This window comes from Kwoniella dendrophila, chromosome 6 (genome assembly GCF_036810415.1).
Source record: "Kwoniella dendrophila CBS 6074 chromosome 6, complete sequence".
Classification (NCBI taxonomy): Eukaryota; Fungi; Basidiomycota; class Tremellomycetes; order Tremellales; family Cryptococcaceae; genus Kwoniella; species Kwoniella dendrophila.
This window is the reverse complement of record NC_089481.1, coordinates 796920-815156: the sequence shown is the minus strand read 5'-3', so window position 1 is coordinate 815156 and position 18237 is coordinate 796920. Positions and strand designations below refer to the sequence as shown.

Below are 18237 nucleotides of genomic sequence, written 5' to 3'. Positions count from 1 at the left end.
ACTAGCCGAAATATAAGTTTAAATGTCAAAAGGCCGATAGGTAGAGCAATTCATTATATAATTGATCATCTCAAGGTAACACCTGTATCGTAATACCGACAACTTTGACTCACTCGACAATCCCGAATGGAATCAATCTCGGCTGTTCCCCGAGCCAAGCCCTGAATGGGGACGTTTTTGCCCCGTTTTCGCTAGCCCCGATCGCATTTTTATGATTTATATATATATGTAAAGTATCTGAAATTTTGATTCTTTTGACAAGATATAATGGCCTCCGCTGTTGATCTAGCCTCATTCATCAGAACCGACCTCATTTCTGTTTATGTGTAATTTCGATTCTGTCTTAAAAAATGTCTTCTCCGCCATACGCTTTTAATAGTATTCCAAGTAAGTCGTCACAATTTAGCTTCATCGTAATCCTGATGAATTTCAATTGATAAGCTTACATAGACAACACTGCTGCAACCTGGTACAAGGATGCCTCCCTCAGAGCTAACATTGCTCATTGGTAAGTTGTGACTCTCAGTATGTATCTTTAAGTGAGGATGCTGAACCATCCATACCATCAGCTTGGGAATATCTTGCGTTATTTATTACTTAGTAAGTCATTAACGAGTTTCTGCATGCATGAGCCCGCCGGCTAACTTAGATATCAGGGGTGTCAGTATTAGATGTAGATAATCAAAAAATTTCCCCAAACTAAAATGTTATTTCGCAGATGATGCATCGTTACTTAACGGTCTTCAAGCCATCGGCGCTTGGGCAAAGTAAGCATGTCTTAATCGCGAAGCTTTCTGTATTGCTGAAACCTCAATCTGTAGATTTGCAAACCATCCCGTTGGTAATGTTCTGGGTCTTTACGCCGCATCTTTCTACCTTCCTACTATATTTACAGCATATATTGGTGATATACTCGCACAAAGGCTTGGTAGAAGAAAGACTATCATCATCGGATCTCTCGTCGTTCTTGCAGGAAGTTTTCTCAATGCCCTTGCATCGAACGTAGCAATGTGGGTAGCGGGTAAGTGTTGACATTGAGAACGGTATGAATTCATCAAGTGTTACATACATCGTATGCTGATTATACTGTTCTGTCCTCTCACAATGATAGGTCGTGCAATTATCGGAGCTGGCGGAGGTTTGATCAAGGTAGCAACACCTGCTCTTTTACAAGAAATTGCGCATCCTCGTGTACGACCAATGTTAGCTTCTTGCTACTATACACTCTTTTACCTGGGTAGTCTATTGTCGGCTTTGTTATGCTGTAGGTTAATATTTCAGGTTTTTCTCTGACCTTGATCAGTATTGATTCGTAAATTAGTCGCTGGATTGTATATCAACGGCAACTGGTCTTGGAGACTGCCATCTATATTGCAAATATTGGGCCCTATTATAGTCCTTTTTACCCTCATATCGTGTCCTGAATCTCCTCGAGTAAGCGAATATACATAATCCCATTCCGCTCACAATATACGGAGACTCACGATCTTGATTTTCGCTTACCTATTTTCTTCTAGTGGCTTGTATCTAAAGGTCGAAGAGACGAAGCACTTAGGATCCTTGCACGATACCATGCTAATGGTTACGAAGACGATCCACTTGTTAGCTGGGAGTTAGGGGAGATTGAATCAGCTTTGAATCAAGAAAAAGAGCGTCATCAAGTTTCGTATCTTGATTTTTTTAGGACCAAGGGAAATCGTAATCGACTCTTGGTTCTTGTATCTCTATCTGTAGGATCTAATTGGGTAGGTAACGGTGTTATCTCCTAGTAAGTTTCTCGACTGGCTGCTCGATACAATCCTGTGAATGCACTAACGAGTTTAACCTGTCGCATTGTGTTTCAGTTACCTTACACCTGTTCTCCGTTCGGTTGGTATCACTTCATCGGTTCAAATTACCCTGTTGACTTCAGGCCTTGGTGAATACCTAATTAATTCACGACTGTACTTTATTTCCATATACTGATAACCACATATCTGGTTCTGTAGCTATCTGGAATCTGATTTTAAGTACAACTGCAGCCTTAAACGTCGAACGATTTGGCAGAAGACCGCTTTTCTTAATATCAATAATTGGAATGCTGTTTTCTTACTGCTTTGTCATGGGTTTCTCAGCTGGATTTGCTACTACTCACAAGAAAAGTCTAGGTAGTGCTGTTATACCAATGTTATTTCTGTGAGTATAAAAGTCATTTATCCCTCATTACTTGTCATGATAACTTAGTCTCATTGATACTGCACCGGCATTCATTTTAGGTATTATGGATTTTATGATATTGCCTGGACACCTTTACCTGTTGCGTATACTGCAGAGATCCTTCCGTTCAACATGCGAACCAAAGGTCTAGCTCTTTTCACATCTACAGGTACAATGGCAAACGCTTTCAATCAATTTGTTAATCCGGTAGCGTTACAGCATTTGGCTTGGCGATAGTGAGTTTTCAAAATAGTGAATGTCAGTCAGTATCTGTACCATAACTTATAAGATTCGCCTTTTGTGGTCGTACTGTACATTAGTTATGCTGTATACATCGCAATTTTAATTGGATACCTCATCTTCGCATATTTTATGTATCCCGAAACCAAAAATCATACCATTGAAGAAGTGTCAGTAATCTTCGATAAGAATCAAGGTGACATACAGCGCTTAGGATTAAAAGGAGTTCAGGCGGTTGAGAAAGGTACTGTAGAGACGTACGAACACTCACATTTTCCAGCTGAGGAGTACCAATTGAATAAACTCAAAGCAGTCATTTCACATGACGAGATGAAAGTATAAGAATTTAAGATTCCACATTCGTTGTAGCATATCCGCATTTCATTTATATACTATACAACTATGACATGTATCTATATTTGAATCCTAGGACTTACAATCTATGTATACATGATTTTTCACAAAACTGCAATCTCCACATTTGCTGTTCTATTTTTTTAATATGTGTTAAGGCGGATACGGATGCGATAGTTCGCTAAAAGAACTATGTTCATGATTTTCGGTTTCTGCCATCGGCGGATTGAACAGCGGGAATGAAAAGTCAAAATAGTGAGCTGGATCGATATCTGAAACGTCTCCAGGAGCAGCAAACGGAAACCCCAATATAGAATTGAGATCAAAGTCTAATATGGAATCGTTGGAACCGTGGTCGATAATAGCCAATCTGCAAACAGCTTAGTCAGCAAATTGGATTAGCCAAACTCATCGAATATCTTACCCATGATCAGCGGTGTCTGATGCCTCTTCCTCATTCAATGCGAGTCCTGCAGTTCGAGCCAAATCTCTGAGCAGTCTTGCAAGGTGGCCACAGATATGCGTAGTGGAGATGTCATTGTTCTGTAGGATTTCTACCGCAGATTTGAGGTAATGAAGGAGGACAGGGAGTTCGATCGGTAGGGGTTGAGGCAGGCGAGTTACAGAAACTCGTACAAGAAACGCTGCTGCTTGAGCTAGTATCAAAATTATATACTATCAATTTGAATAATGAATCAGCTAGAATTCTTTCATAACGATTCGCAAATGATACGGGAACATACGTCAAAGCCATATAGTACTATCTGATTTTCTCCACTTGAATCCGCATAAATCTGAACGAGTGTGACCGCAGCCTCACAAGCTCTCGTCAACGACTGCCATAATACAGAATCTAATCCCAAGAGTGAAGTTGTATTTGCGAGAAGAGTAAGTGGTGTAGAGTTCACACATAATCGTACGTGTGCGCCGAAAATTTTGGCCAATCGTTTATATTTGCCTAAACCGATAGCGTCCAATGAGCCTGTAGCGAAGACATCATTAGCTGTGATTATTGGCTTGCAAAAGCTTTCACTTACCGCTCCAAGTCCACCGGTTGTCCCACGCATCCAATTGTGTATTTAGACTGATCAGAAGATTCGTGACATCAGTGTCAGATGCCGAAGCTGAACTTCCGCTATTATCTTGTGACATCGATGTCAGACGTGCTTGCTGTACGCTATGTATAAATGCCGCTGCAATCTAGTTGTGTATAAGTATACAGCTTGTTTATCGCAAAGAGCCTGTACCCACAATAGTAAGTTCTGCAAGACTTGTCATATATATGGCAGCGCTTGCATCAGATTTGTGACTGCGCTTGACATTGCGGATCGCGTTCCGATACTGTACAGGATCTTGGATACTGAAACATGTCATGTGTGGTCTGCCAAAACCTAAACTTAGGAGGACATCTTGACTGTATAAAGTGCTCGGGTCAGCTCCATTTTTTACGAAGTTAATATAGCTCTTTCACTCACCAATATAATGCCAATAATGTGTGCCATTCTGGCAAAATATTGATAATTGCTGCCATATCGCTTGTAGCACAATTTTGTGTGGAGTTAATCATACTGCCAACTGCCGGACGCTGCAATAAATTATGCATACCAATACGATATGCTAGACGAATGCTGGTGCCAGTTATGATCCAAGGATCCGGAGATTGACCTTTTCCTCTGAGCAACCACAATGAAAGCAACAGAGTCGCCTGAATATCTTCCAATCGATGTTGTTTGCGCATGGAAACGAATCCCAGATGAGAATATGCTAGATCATTCAGCAAATCTGAACTCTCGCGAGTGATCATGGGGACTCGAAGAGGACTTGACGATGATAGACGAACATGAAACCGAGCAGATATTGCAATAATGACGGCGAACAGGAAAGGAGAAGAGGTTTGTGTGGTCTGGAAGCTATTTTTAGCGTCGCCGAGATGATCTAGTATGGGATAGAGAGGATGACAGTGGTCAAAAAATCTGAAATCACGAAAAAAATTAGCCTTCACAATGATACAACTGTATTGGGACTTCCGATGAGAAACAAGGGCTCACGAGCAGTATAGGGCTAACGCGGTCGACCGATCCATAATTCCTTCTGACACAGGATCGCTGCTTATTCCCACTTTCGCCTTATACTGTGCCATTCCTATTACTGGCTGAATTGTATGACCATCTTCAGGACTGCTCGCTACTGGACGACCGGACCAAGCAGATGGATGATGCATTAAAGCGGGAAAGGGAGCCAAATCATTCTGTACAGCGGACCAACGCGAATCTAAACCAGCTGACGAAGATGAACGACTAAAAGATGGACGTAGTTCTTCTGAAGCTGCTCTGCTGCGAGGAATCGATTGAAGTGGTGCATATGTCGGCGGATCTGAAGCTGCTGTTCTTGGAGCAAAAAAAGAGTTCTCATTATTGACAGCAGGATGTTCGATATCATTTGTCTGAGTATTGTTTTTTGGTGGCTCAGAAAAGAAAAATTCCGTATTGTTATGGGATTTTTGTGGATGCGTGAAAGAACCAGATGGAAAGCTGGAGCTAGATGAAGAGGGACTTGGTTGCTGAGCTTGGGTCAAATGACTAAGTCCAGAAACTAACTTATCCACCGTCTTCTCCAATTGAGCAAGCCGCTGATTGGCAATTAAAACACCTTGTTGACTATCCGCTGCTTTGTCGCCAAAATCACATCGTTCGTTGACACGTTGACAGGAGCTACAAGGATGCCCACCAGTACACCTGAGCTTCTTGATTCGACATCTTTCACAAGCTAGAGATGCACGTTGAGCTTTTTGACGTTGCGCATGGCCAGTGTTGGATGATGAAGATGCGATGACAGGATTGGATCTGGAAATGTTACGTTGTGAGTTTCGGATGGGCCCCGAGGAGGACTGCGAAAGTTGGCTTGAAAGGTTTTCTTCTGCTTCTGACATTGAGAATGTAGGTATTCCCTAATCAAGGGTGGAACTGGATAGTAATAACAAAATTTAAAGTACCAAAGACAATATTAATTTCATAATAGTCCATTTCCTCCAAATTAAGATGATAACATGCAAGATCAGATGATGCGACCTTTTCCGTTGACCTCCACTTTTAAGGCTTAAACCCATAATGATATAGTGTTACTTGTTACACTTAAGCACCACTGCAAATGTGAGTTGTTTTACCTCGCAAAGTCACAACTGTACTGAAACTTTATGCATGGTAAGCAATCACAGCATGCTCATGATTTATCACCAACTTGCAGTATCGCCAAGTGATACTGAGGTGTAAATAATAAGTGGTGTAATACAGCGGTAAATCTCATCATATTGAGGTTGCTTGCTGCAGATAAACAAGATAAAATATAATAGGATAGCATCACATCATAGGCTGTTTTTTTTTTTTGTTGGAAAGCAAATATAAAACATAAAACGCGAGGAAAAATACGGATTTCAAAACTGGAAAGAAAACGAAATAAACAGAGTTATAATCTTTGTACTATAAACGCTAAAGGCAAATATGAAAAATGTAAAATTGTAACCATTTTTTCAGAAAATTTGGCGCTGCCGCACCCGAGTCACCTGAATTCTACTTGTGCTCGAATTCGCCTTTATTCTCTGATGTTGTTGGAGAGTCCGCACCACCTCGATGAGGAAGGGTATTTTCAACGTCTGATTCTGATGCTCGAGGTACTCCCTTTCGACCATAATCAAATACTCTACTAGCTTCTTCGGCTGAAAGTCTCTTAGTCTCGGGGAAAAGCAAGAAAATGAAAACGAAGTAGAAGATCAGAATACCGATATATACTCCGTAACTGGGAGGTGAATAAATGAACATTAACACAATGTTCATACTGTATCTGACAATTTAGATTGAAACTCACTATCTCCAAGCGATAGCCTTAAGAGCAATTGGATTAACAAATTGATTGAAAGCATTTCCTAATGTAGCTGTTGAAGTGAAAAGGGCCATTCCCTTTGATCGAATATTGAATGGTAGAATTTCAACAGTGTAAGCAATAGGTAAGGGAGTGAATGCAATATCGTAGAATCCGAAATAACTATGTTCAATTTCGTCAGTTCCTTATAATCTATATGATCGATGGAATGGTGGATAAAACGTACATAAAGAGGAATGGAATTACAGCAATACCAAGTGAGTGCTGTTTGGTTTGAGCGAAACCAGCTGATAGACCCATGACCACACCATAAGAGCAGAGCATTCCCAAGCATGATATCAAGAACAGAGGTCGTCGGCCAAACTTATCCACGCCAATAGCTGCACAGGAAGCTAAAATCAAATTCCAGAGAGCTGGTCGATATAAAGCACAATATCAGTAGCGTTCTTCAAGTCCTGATCATCATGACGAGGCGAATGCTCACCAAGACCGGAGTTGATCAAAGTGATTTGAACTGGAGCTGTGATGCCGACCGATTTCAAGACGGGCGATAGATAATAAGTGATGATACCATTACCCATCCAGTTGAGAGAGAAAGCCAGGGCAACAAGAGTAATTAATCTTTTTCGATTACCAGGTGTTCGAAGGAAATCAAGGAAGCTTGCTTGTTTCATGTTGACCTCTCGTTCTAGAGCTGCTTTAATTTGGCTGATTTCGAGCTGGACAAGAGCGTCGTTTTCATCACCATTCGCGTGAAGGGTAGCAAGAACCTTAGTCGCTTGTTCTTCTTTTCCCTCTTTGATGAGCCACTGCCAAAGAAACACTAGACATCAGTCTCACCTACAGTATTACACGTGAATGATGCTTTGTACATACTCTTGGTGATTCAGGACATAAAAAGGTCACAATAAGAACCATTACAGGTCCGATTATTTGCAGAAGAGAAGGGAATCGCCATCCCCAGTCCCCCTTGATATACAAGCCGACAACTAATGACAAAATAGGTCGTCAGCGAGGACTATATTAGCTTTCTAATGATAGCAGACCTTACAAGTCATAAAAGCGGCAACGAATGTACCGATATATGCGAAAGTTTGGTAGGCAGAACCAAGAATGGGTCTGAGTCGAGGATGAGAGATTTCTTGAATGAGTACTGGAGCAGCAACCTTAACTATACCTACACCTGCACCGATAATTGCTCTACCAGCTACCCACATGCCGATGGAGTTGGCGAAAGTGTTGATAATACTTCCAGCTAAGATTATAATATTGGCGATGATGATACACCATCGTCGACCATATTTGGTGGAGATATAATCCCCGATGAAGGAGGTGAATATGGATGGCAAGAAGAACGAAGCCGCATAGAGACCTAGACGAGTTCCTACAGGATGTCTGAAGAATGTCTGCCAACTAAGCATGGCTTGAAAACCACTCAATAGAGTAGCTTGATACCCCTGTTTGTAAATTTTCGTCAGCGTTGAGTGAACTGAAGAGGAAGCAATTGACTATATGACAACTCACATTAGTAGCGATTACAAGACATAAACCTAAGCCAAAGGCAACGTTTTTTCGCAAACCAGCGTCTTTATACCATATAGCATGAGCGTTGTCTGGGATAGAAGTCAGTAATTACAATCACTTCAACTTTACTGCTAGACTTACTCGGTACATCGGTCCAAGCGATTTGAGGCGCCATCTTGTTATACTGTTGTGGATGGATTTCTCTAGATAATAGGGTTTGGTGTCGACGATTAGGCTTGTCGAGTAAGACTAGAGTTGTGGTCTTTGCTTGGTATACATCGTCAAAATCTGTAAGCTTTATATATTTCGAGATTCGGCCTGCTTGCCACCATCAAGCTAAGTGATTTCCACAACATGTAAACATTGGCTACTATATCGAGGTACAAGTCCTGCTTGACAGAAGTACCGGGGAGACATCCGGCGGGGAACCATAATCACCAAGCAGGTCGGGGAACATCCGATACACCTTTCTTTTGGTTCAGAAATCCCGCCCAGGATTCCAAATTCGTGATCGGTACGGTTTAGCTGATACGCTGATACAGTAGAACTTGCGCTTTCAATATGCGGGAACTGGTATGTCTGACTTGTAGATGATTCGAAGGAAAAAAGCAGAGTTTATCGTAACCGGATTAATCCCGGCGATCTGGTATGATGATGTGTGACAATGTATCACTGATACTGACTGATATTGATCGTCATTTCTTCACTGTGGGGGATGAACAAGTAGTGATTTCAGAGTTGGGAAAAAAAGCTGTATTGAACATATTTTCGATTTTCTTCTTCCAGTAGTATATACATGTGTTTGCCGATCATTTGTTCACATCCTGTCATACACTCCTAGGTGGAGACAAATTCGGAAATGATGAGACGTTGAGTTTCATAACAAAGAGCCAGACAATTGAGCCTGAATCCCATCAGGGCAATGTATGAGTCAAGGATGAAGAACGGATTTGAGTTGTAAGTTGTAACAGATGTGGGAGGTAGATAACTGCGATGCGATACGATATACCAGTAAGCAGTTTTTAGGTCCCACACTATCACAGTGGAATATTTTGCTATGACGCTATAACCGGTTGATTTCGGGACTATATCATCATTAGCGATTTTATGATTTTGAACTTGAAAATTTCTCATTAACTTGTAGTATACAACTAAACATCTTCTTTCTATTGTGATATTTTCTGGTGAGGAAACTCGAGCGATACATTATTCAGACGAAACAATCACATCAGAATGTCACCTCCAGCAGCAGCACCAAAACATGTAGTGATAATAGGAGGTGGTATATGTGGAGTATCAACAGCATACTTTTTAGCTACTCACACAGCAAGATTACCAACAACCAAAATAACTATATTAGAAGGTAATAAAATTGCATCAGCTGCTTCAGGATATTCAGGTGGTTTTTTAGCTAAAGATTGGCATGGTAGTGCAACTTCTGATTTAAGTGAAATGAGTTATAACTTACATGAGGAATTATCAAATAAATTTAATGGTCAAAAAGAATGGGGTTATAGAACTGTTGATACCCTTGTGAGTTTTTTAAGTCTTTAGTATTTTAGTATCTTAGCTATTCTTCATATAATCAAAATCATCTCAAATTACCGTTCGCTCATTTAGAGTAAACTGAATATCCTTCGTCTTCTTTTCATTGTACCATCCTATTTAATTTCCTTTGACTGGGATTGTTTCACTGATTTTGCCACTTGACATAGTCAATTGAAACAGATGCTACGAGAAAATCTAAAAAATCATCACCTTTACCATGGTTAGAAAATGGATTAGTACATTCATCAAGATCATTAGGATCACATAAAACAACTGCACAAGTACATCCAAAATTATTTACAGAATTTTTCAGTAAAAAGTTTTTAGAAAATCCCAATACCGAAATTAAATTTGGTCAAGTAAAATCATTATCATTAAATCCTGAAACAAATACACCTAAATCAGTGTCATATAGTACAATATCAAATGATAATGATAAACAAGAAATGATAGATGATATAGATTCAATTGTAATTTGTGCAGGACCATGGACAGGTAGATTATCAAATGATTTATTAGGTTCAAAGATAGGTCAAAAATTAAGTGTTCAAGGTCATAGAGCACATTCAATTATATTAAAAACAAAACAAGATTTGACAGCAACTTGTTTATTCACAAGTATGACTTTAAAAGATGGTTCAGCTGCTGAACCTGAAGTTTATGCTAGACCTGATGGAACCACGTATATGTGAGTGATTCTCCCCCCATTACTCCACTGCTACGACAATTTACTTTGCAACGCTGACATACTTTTCTAGTTGTGGTGCAGGTGACGATGAACCATTACCTGAGACTTCAGCGGAAGTTTCACCTTCACCTAATGCAATAGCAAAATTACATAAACAAGCACAAGCATTATCTGATATATTCACTACAGAACAAAATGTTGAGATTGTTGCTGAACAAGCTTGTTATTTACCTATTGCTGATAGAGGTAGACCATTGGTAGGGAAAGTAAGGGGTGTGGAGAATGTCTGGATTGGTTCTGGGTAAGTTGGACCTTAATCTTTTTCATGATAGACCTACAATTTCTCTTGCTAATTCACTGTTGTTATCCTGATCAATATAGATTATCATGTTGGGGTATAACGCAAGGTCCAGGTACAGGAAAAGTCTTGGCAGAATTAATCTTGGAAGGTAAAGCGAAATCTGCAGATATATCGAAACTTGCGCCTTAAATGTCGCAATTAAGCAAAAATCCATTATTATCATAAAAATGTGTAGAGAAAGATTATCTTCAAGTATTTCAAGATGATTTGTTTCAATAAACATTCATACATTTAAAATGGTCTGATTAGACACGAAGAAGTTTTACAGCATCAGACCTTGTGACCTAGAAATTTCCGTCGAGACATAATGGCTCAATTAACATCCATTGAATTGTTTTTAACCTAATCAATCGATAGTGAAACACTATGCAAATAGTTATATGTAAAAACAAACGTATTTCCACATATTGTAGCCTATATATCCCCACTCCTCAACTGGTGCCTCCGGTCGTATCATGCATATACGAGATATGTAAACCCGACAGTACTGTTATAACCTAATCATTCCTGAGTGCCTCCTGGGATAGGTCGAACAGCGTGTATTTTGAGTCGAACGAGATTTGGGTGAGAGTATCCATTGGACAAAAAGACCATTTAACTGGTTTCTGACAACAAATTTGTCATGGATACAATGAGAACAATGCAACGTTGATGCTTCGAGAAAATTAAGTATTGAGATATCTGCTCATTTCCATCTCGATCCAATCGGAATTACTCTCTTGATTCGTAATGATATTGATTTATCGCTTGTTGATATTGAGGCATTTTTGAAATTTTCTATTATCCACTTTCTGATTTTCCTAATCTTTTCTCTAAAGCTTCTTTAGTTTTTTCTCTTGCAACAATCAATCTTTCTAATTTCTTTTCATCTTCAATATCATCATATTTCCCTTTTTCTTGAACTTTGATATCTATATTTACATTACCAATCTCATTTTGAGAACTAGATATATTCAATCTAAGTGAATTTATCTCTTCATCTAAAGATTCTAAATTTGTTCTTAAATCTCTTAAAGTGACTAGCTTCAACGTCGTTTTTAAAGATGTTAATATCGTTGTTGAAATATGTTGAAATCTTTGTGGCTACGTGATATAATTCATAAACGATGTCAGTTTAAAATTACATTGTGATTTATATGATAGATTGGACTCACACCTATCATATCTCCTCCATACTGTAGAATCAGAAGTGAAAAAGACAAGGAAATTAAACATTTATCAGTTTTTCAATAGGGTTTTTCGATCTAATTAAGCTGTAAAAGATAATGTGACATTTTCTTAACTTACCCATCTACAACATAGAGATAGGACGTCAATTCCATTATTTTCTCTCAAAGTCTTTAAGATCGATTGTGAACCGTATTTCTCATTATCATCAAAAGAAGCTTCTAACAGCTAAAAATGAGATCGGAATTAGCACATATCATATACATCTAAATCATGGAAAGTGCAAACTCACTTGATAATCATCTTCACCACCTGTACCATCTTTACCATCTTTTAAAGTTAAAGTTCTACATGCCCAAATTCTATGATCTGGTTCTCTTATTCTATTTGGATTATTTGGTGATTTACCTTGACCATTTTGAAATGCACCTTCACCATCTTTTGAAACTAAATCACCAACTAAATTAATAACATTTAATTCTCTTATGATTCTTCTACATTCTTTTTCTAAACTTGGTAATGAAGTTATATATGTTGGAGGTAAAAAAGATATTGCAAAACCTAAAAAAGTTGATGTTGATGAATGTAATGCTGGAGAATGAGTTAAAATTAATTCAGGTTCTGATGGATGTAACCATGAATGTAATGATATTGGTTTATCTTTTGCTTTATCCTTATTCATTTCATTAGATCCAGATAGCGGAGTGGTAAGTCGAGCTTTCTTAGTCGTCGTTGAAGATTCTCCTTGATCAGAAGTCGACGAATTAGGTGAAGATGGTCTTTTGGTTGATGTCATTCTGCGTTGACAGTGTGGTTTGTACAAAGATGTTAGCGAATAACGGCACTGGAAGTGAAATGCTCAGAATGCGACCTTCTTTATGGTCTTAGTTACACAAACTTTTCGAAGATGACAGAACAGTCAGTTTCAAAAAAAGAGAACGAATGGGCAAAATCTATCGTATTGGCGATATTTTGGTTATCTGTCAATGCTCGGCTATCGGTCAATTCGGTATCGAATCACCAATAATTAAGTTAGCGGTGACTAACTACCGGATCAAACATAACATTGAGTAAATCACTTCTGAAGAAAACACATTATATGAATTAATGAAGTTGTAATGCTATACATGCCAAGATCAAGATACGTAATGGATACAAGACTTTTTGATCTATCCCCTTCTTGTACTAGTCCTAGTACTCATTCTAGGTGTAGCACTTCCAGCTCTGGTGGATTGTCTTCTGGATCTAGCTATTGAACCAGTTTCACTCGGTGTAGGACTACCTTGTTCAGAAGGTTGAACACTATTGGCAGTTCTACTTCTAGTTGATCTTCTAACTGACTGTGACTGTTCATGATCATTATTATCGTTTAATTCACTTGGAGCTAAACTTGATCTGGGTATTCTTTTTCGTGTCGTTGTAGGCGGTGGAGTAAGTTTAGACTTTTTAGCAGGTGGTTTACTTGGTGTCTTATGTTGTTGTCGTTCACTATGATCTTCATCATCAGATATAACTGCTCTTGAGACTGATCTAGTCATACGTGATCTACCATTACCTCTATTATTTGTACTTGCACTCGATTCAGGTTTGTTCGATGAAGCTCTAGTTGATCGTGAAGGTGGTGGAGGCATCTCTTCATCAGAATTCAGATGTTTGTCATCATGAGCAGGGTTTTTTTGTTTCGAGGTTGAAAACGATCCGGGCATTCCATTGATACCTGTTGTACTTGCCGTTGGCGGTGGAGAGGCGGTGTCATCATGCTCACGTCGTTGAGTTGATGATAGTACTCTTCTGGATTTTCTGATTGATCTCGGTGGCTCAGTATGACTCTTTGGTTTCGATGAGGAAGGTTCTTCGTCTATTGTCTCAATGTTATGGCCTTCATCGATATCCATAGTGACTTGACTTTGATCTCGATTTTCTTTCTCATTGTCAGGTTCAACACTTTGCGAAACTCCTCTATTTAATCTACCTCGACCTCTATTGTTCGCCCTTCTACCTAGTACTGATCCATCCTCATCATCTTCATCATCATCATTAATGATTGTGTTAGGTAATCTGAGTGCAGGAGCAGGACTTCCACGAGCTTTTGAAGTGGAAGATGATGATGGAGGTAGATTGAAGGGACTTCCCGATAAAACTCTTCGTGGTGATGGGTTATGCTGACTTTGACCAGTTGAAGATGATCCAGGAGCGAATCTAGGTGGACCTGAGAATGGTGATGCTGGTTTTTGAGGTGAAGAAGGTAATGGAGCGTTTTGAGCAGCATTGAATAAAGATGTGTGTGTAGTTGAAGGTTGGACTGGAGTAGGTGTAGCTACTGGAACAGGTGAAGGTGAAGGTGCAGATATTTGACCAGCAGCAAAAGTCGAAGCGGAAGGGGGTTGAGTAGGTAATACGGATGGAATGGGGATTGAAGGTGGTTCAGAGGCGATTTCAGCGTATGAAGGACCATTTGATTGAGGTGGTTGTATGTTTACCCAGGAAGAAGCCATATCTCTATCTTCTTGATCATTGCTTTGAGCGTATTTATCATTATCATCATTGGCGTCTAAGGAAGATTCTGCTAATAACGCTTGTCTTTGAGCTTGAGGTAAAATTGAAATGAATTCTCTGACCATTTCTCTACGTTTTTGACGATCTCTTTCATTACCACCTGTACCAGCTAATTGTTTATCTAATAATAAAGATTCACTATATTGGCCTTGATGAATCAATCTTAAAGTAATCAGATCATGTAATAATGATAATGCTTTATTATTTGTTTGATGTTTTAGTTTATTAGGTGGATGTAATAAGAATTCAATCAAATGTTGATTTTCTTCAAATGATAAAGGTATATGTAATAATTCTTTTAACGATCTACTTTGAATTTGTTTACTATTCGAAGTACCTAAAATCCATAAATATAAATTTTCTCTTAATCTCTTTCTTTCATTTTCATCTTCTGGTTTTAGATTTGATCGAATCAAAGAAAATGCCTGATGTAGATTCCCACTTGAAGCTAAAGATAATAACTTAATATCATTTTCTTCTTTTGTAGTCAATTCAGGATGTGCAAAAGTCAAAAATTGATGTATCAATGATAATGATTTTGAAGGTGGTGAAACATGAGTTGAAAGTGTTTGTATTATTGATGGAACGAAATTTAATGTGGTTATCGATGGATCAGATAAGGAGGATACTGCGAGCTATACCATTCGAGCAAAAATAGGTCAGTGGATGATGGAAGAGCTAGCTGATGAACTTTACAAGATGTAAGACTTCTAAGTCCATTGACAATACAACTTACTTCCCATAAACCATGATCTAAAGCCCAGTAACCATCAATGAACCTTTTCCACGTTTGCGACATACATCTTTTCTTAGCGAATACTTGAGCTTTTCCACTTAATTCACCATTAATCTTAGTAACAATAGTTAATTCTTCATCTTCCGTTTGACCATCTATATCCATTGACGGTCGAGACTGTAATGTCGAAGCTACATCATAGTCTTTTAACAAGTAATATAAAAAACAATCTTTCTTCAACCGATCTAATTCTAATGATTGAATGGTATGTAATAATCTACGTAGAGCTGCAGGTGTATTGGGTGGATATAATGATGATCCTATATTGTGTTTCAAGCATAAAAAGATAATTAGTGAAAGTCTGTTTAAAGGATTTTGGAAAGGGAAGGATAACCAAGAACTAACCCTCAAGACCAACCAATTCCAATAATCTATCAAAGAACAATTTACCATCTGGTAATTTCTTTCTTCTATCTTCTATCTGAGGTGCAGTAAACTCATTCCATGGCGTGGACGATAAATCAAAATGACGAAGTATTGTATTCGGTATCGCGAATTCGTCAATCTAAAACAAAGAGGAAGCCATAATTAGCTGAAAAGGTCGCTAATACACTCATGCGGTCGATGGCAGCTTACCGAAGACATCTTGACCCCTCTTATACTTATTTCCTCAACGACTCGTTCTTTTGATAACCAGATCAGATTGTCAAACCCGAACAGAGCTTTCAGGCTATATCATGATAATATTTCAAGCAAGAATCATTGTCAACGTGAAGGTTTAGAATCTTAACAAAATCAAGAAACGCGGGGCATCATTGTCTTTTGAGTGCCACATGCATCGGTACTTCGGGACTAAATATGAAACACACTGTAGAAAGGTAGAAAAGGGTGAGACGGTGTCGGTGGAGGAGGTTCACCTGTTTTATTTTGACATTTTGTTATACAGAAATAATTATACCTAACTTTGTTACAAAGAAGTATAAATCTACTCATACCAGCCTCGGCCATCCTGAACTGTAATATTTGATCGAAAGAATGGTCATCTTTTTCACCTCAAAAGGTAGGTTTAATCGATTATTAGCATTTCTGCAAGCTGAAACAAGCTAACTATTTGGTCTACATAGCTGTCAGTCCGCCAGCGACGTTGTATATGTAAGCATCATGTATCAGCTGGATATCTCTTAGCAGAAGGTCTAGCTGATGTCAAGTCTTGATGCTTAGGGGAAGAGATAAAGTCGAAAGTCCGTCCGTCAAACCGTTTTATTGTTGTTGATCAGCGCTGATTTCCTCAAACAGATGAAGAACTGCTAAAATATGGGTTACCTACCGATATATGGTTTCACGTAGAGTAAGCTACTAAACTTCTCAACTTGGGGAGTCGCCAGCTTATATGTATCGCAGCAAATTATCTTCAGCACATGTATACCTACGGCATACAGCGGATCAACCGTATGGAGAATGGGATAAACTCCCTCAGGCGTTAGTGATGGACATGGCTCAGCTGGTGAAAGCGAACAGTATAGAAGGTAGGCTAAGTCTGCGTATTGTGAATGTCTGACCTCAGCTTACCAGTGTTCTAGGCAATAAGAAGGATAATATTACTGTAAGGTTACTACTGCAATGAAGTTGGTCATACAGGGATAGGCTAACGCGACGGAATATAGGTAATATATACACCTTTCACGAATCTGAAGGTACGTCAAAAATTCGTCTGTCTGAGACAGTTCTAATCGCTGATCAGTCACGTTGTTGATTACAGAAATCTGGAGATATGGCCGTAGGTCAGGTATCTTTCCATTCCGACAAGCTGGTCAAGCGAGGTAAATAACCACTTCTTTCACATGCAATGCCTTATTCCATGTCAATGATTAACTGACTGACCAAGTTTTCCTTCTTTAGTGCATGTACCATCCCGAGATAATGCCATAGTAAATCGATTGAATAAAACCAAAATAGTGAAAGGAGTGGATCACGAGGCAGAGAGGCAAGAGAGACTACGCGAAGAAGGTAGAAAAAAGAAAGCAGGAGCTATTGAACGAGTAAGCATTACGTGATCTTATTTAGCGGACGAAATTAGCCCTTGTTTAGGGTCTGACGCTTTTGCTCTCTAAATTATAGGCTAAGCAGGAGCAAGAGCAGAGACAGAAATGGGAAGAAGAGAAAAAAGCTCGTTCATATGATGGGATGTTCACCGAAGAAGCATTCCAAGAGAAGGAACAATGGAGTGACGATGACTTTATGTGATCAGCATTGATGCATACCTCATCTTCACCAATGGGCATGGCTCTTTCCGATAGCGGAGGTTTTTTATGGACAATACAGTGTGCAAACCGTACAGGTATATCACATGAAAAGCTATTTCGCCAAGGGACGCTCGTTGATGCACGGATTATCGCGTTCGCGCCTCTTTGGTAGTCAACTGGTTGTAGGCAATATTGGATGCAGATAATAGCGCCATTAAGTGAACATGTAGATGTGCATAGTATACTATTCCTTCTTGTATACTAAGATTCGTTCATCCAAATCCATATGATACTTATCAAAGGTCTCGACCCCTAGATGGATTCATGCCGTTCAGAAAAAGAGAATTTGATCCTCCTACTCTTACAGATATGTTTTGTCAGGAAAATGCATTGCATGAATATATAGTATAAAATAATGTCATTCTCGGAAACAAAAAAAGAATGAGTGTGACTAATGATATTACAACAGATTATATTTCTTGATTAAAAGCAAAAGAAAACCAGAAAGAATTGCCAAATATATTGAAATCAACGACGAACATATAAAGCCCATTGGATGAAAAAAAACAAAAAAGGCAGAAAAATTACAAATTGAGATGAATATCGAAATGAATGAATTCTGTTTTGATGATGTGATGTTTTGATTATAATTGTAAATGCTAACTAATTATGTACAACGGATTGATTTGACCTAAGTTGAAAAATAAAATGCTTATATGTAATCAAAGCTGAAAACCCGGAAATCCCT

At 38.8% G+C, this 18237-nt stretch overlaps 7 protein-coding genes across 7 annotated transcripts; 3 read left to right on the top strand and 4 right to left on the bottom strand.

Moving 5' to 3' along the window:
• Positions 1-350: 350 nt before the first annotated feature.
• On the top strand, positions 351-2778 carry L201_004864 (uncharacterized protein; the record flags this gene model as incomplete). The annotated part of the gene is made up of 12 exons (XM_066220601.1): positions 351-387; positions 451-508; positions 570-604; positions 719-767; positions 822-1021; positions 1112-1264; positions 1322-1434; positions 1518-1768; positions 1845-1918; positions 1989-2175; positions 2256-2432; positions 2517-2778. The coding sequence occupies 12 exons, from the start codon at positions 351-353 to the stop codon at positions 2776-2778; spliced, it is 1596 nt and encodes a 531-aa protein (XP_066076698.1).
• A 165-nt stretch (positions 2779-2943) lies between these two features.
• L201_004863 (uncharacterized protein) lies at positions 2944-5896 on the bottom strand (the record flags this gene model as incomplete). Its single annotated transcript, XM_066220600.1, has 8 exons — positions 2944-3160; positions 3215-3465; positions 3534-3772; positions 3828-3990; positions 4042-4204; positions 4266-4763; positions 4839-5737; positions 5783-5896. 8 exons carry the CDS (start codon positions 5894-5896, stop codon positions 2944-2946), a joined length of 2544 nt encoding a protein of 847 aa, XP_066076697.1.
• Positions 5897-6356: 460 nt separating this feature from the next.
• L201_004862 (uncharacterized protein) lies at positions 6357-8365 on the bottom strand (the record flags this gene model as incomplete). The annotated part of the gene is made up of 8 exons (XM_066220599.1): positions 6357-6582; positions 6652-6828; positions 6893-7079; positions 7151-7475; positions 7543-7655; positions 7718-8123; positions 8191-8279; positions 8332-8365. The coding sequence occupies 8 exons, from the start codon at positions 8363-8365 to the stop codon at positions 6357-6359; spliced, it is 1557 nt and encodes a 518-aa protein (XP_066076696.1).
• A 1058-nt stretch (positions 8366-9423) lies between these two features.
• On the top strand, positions 9424-10916 carry L201_004861 (uncharacterized protein; the record flags this gene model as incomplete). The annotated part of the gene is made up of 4 exons (XM_066220598.1): positions 9424-9723; positions 9906-10426; positions 10497-10727; positions 10808-10916. 4 exons carry the CDS (start codon positions 9424-9426, stop codon positions 10914-10916), a joined length of 1161 nt encoding a protein of 386 aa, XP_066076695.1.
• Positions 10917-11567: 651 nt separating this feature from the next.
• Positions 11568-12750, bottom strand: L201_004860 (uncharacterized protein; the record flags this gene model as incomplete). Its single annotated transcript, XM_066220597.1, has 4 exons — positions 11568-11870; positions 11942-11962; positions 12075-12182; positions 12247-12750. 4 exons carry the CDS (start codon positions 12748-12750, stop codon positions 11568-11570), a joined length of 936 nt encoding a protein of 311 aa, XP_066076694.1.
• A 373-nt stretch (positions 12751-13123) lies between these two features.
• Positions 13124-15891, bottom strand: L201_004859 (uncharacterized protein; the record flags this gene model as incomplete). Its single annotated transcript, XM_066220596.1, has 4 exons — positions 13124-15145; positions 15247-15566; positions 15652-15811; positions 15883-15891. The coding sequence occupies 4 exons, from the start codon at positions 15889-15891 to the stop codon at positions 13124-13126; spliced, it is 2511 nt and encodes an 836-aa protein (XP_066076693.1).
• Positions 15892-16281: 390 nt separating this feature from the next.
• L201_004858 (uncharacterized protein) lies at positions 16282-17490 on the top strand (the record flags this gene model as incomplete). Its single annotated transcript, XM_066220595.1, has 10 exons — positions 16282-16306; positions 16371-16398; positions 16468-16487; positions 16543-16594; positions 16648-16772; positions 16827-16849; positions 16911-16940; positions 17006-17066; positions 17146-17285; positions 17365-17490. 10 exons carry the CDS (start codon positions 16282-16284, stop codon positions 17488-17490), a joined length of 630 nt encoding a protein of 209 aa, XP_066076692.1.
• Positions 17491-18237: the final 747 nt, after the last annotated feature.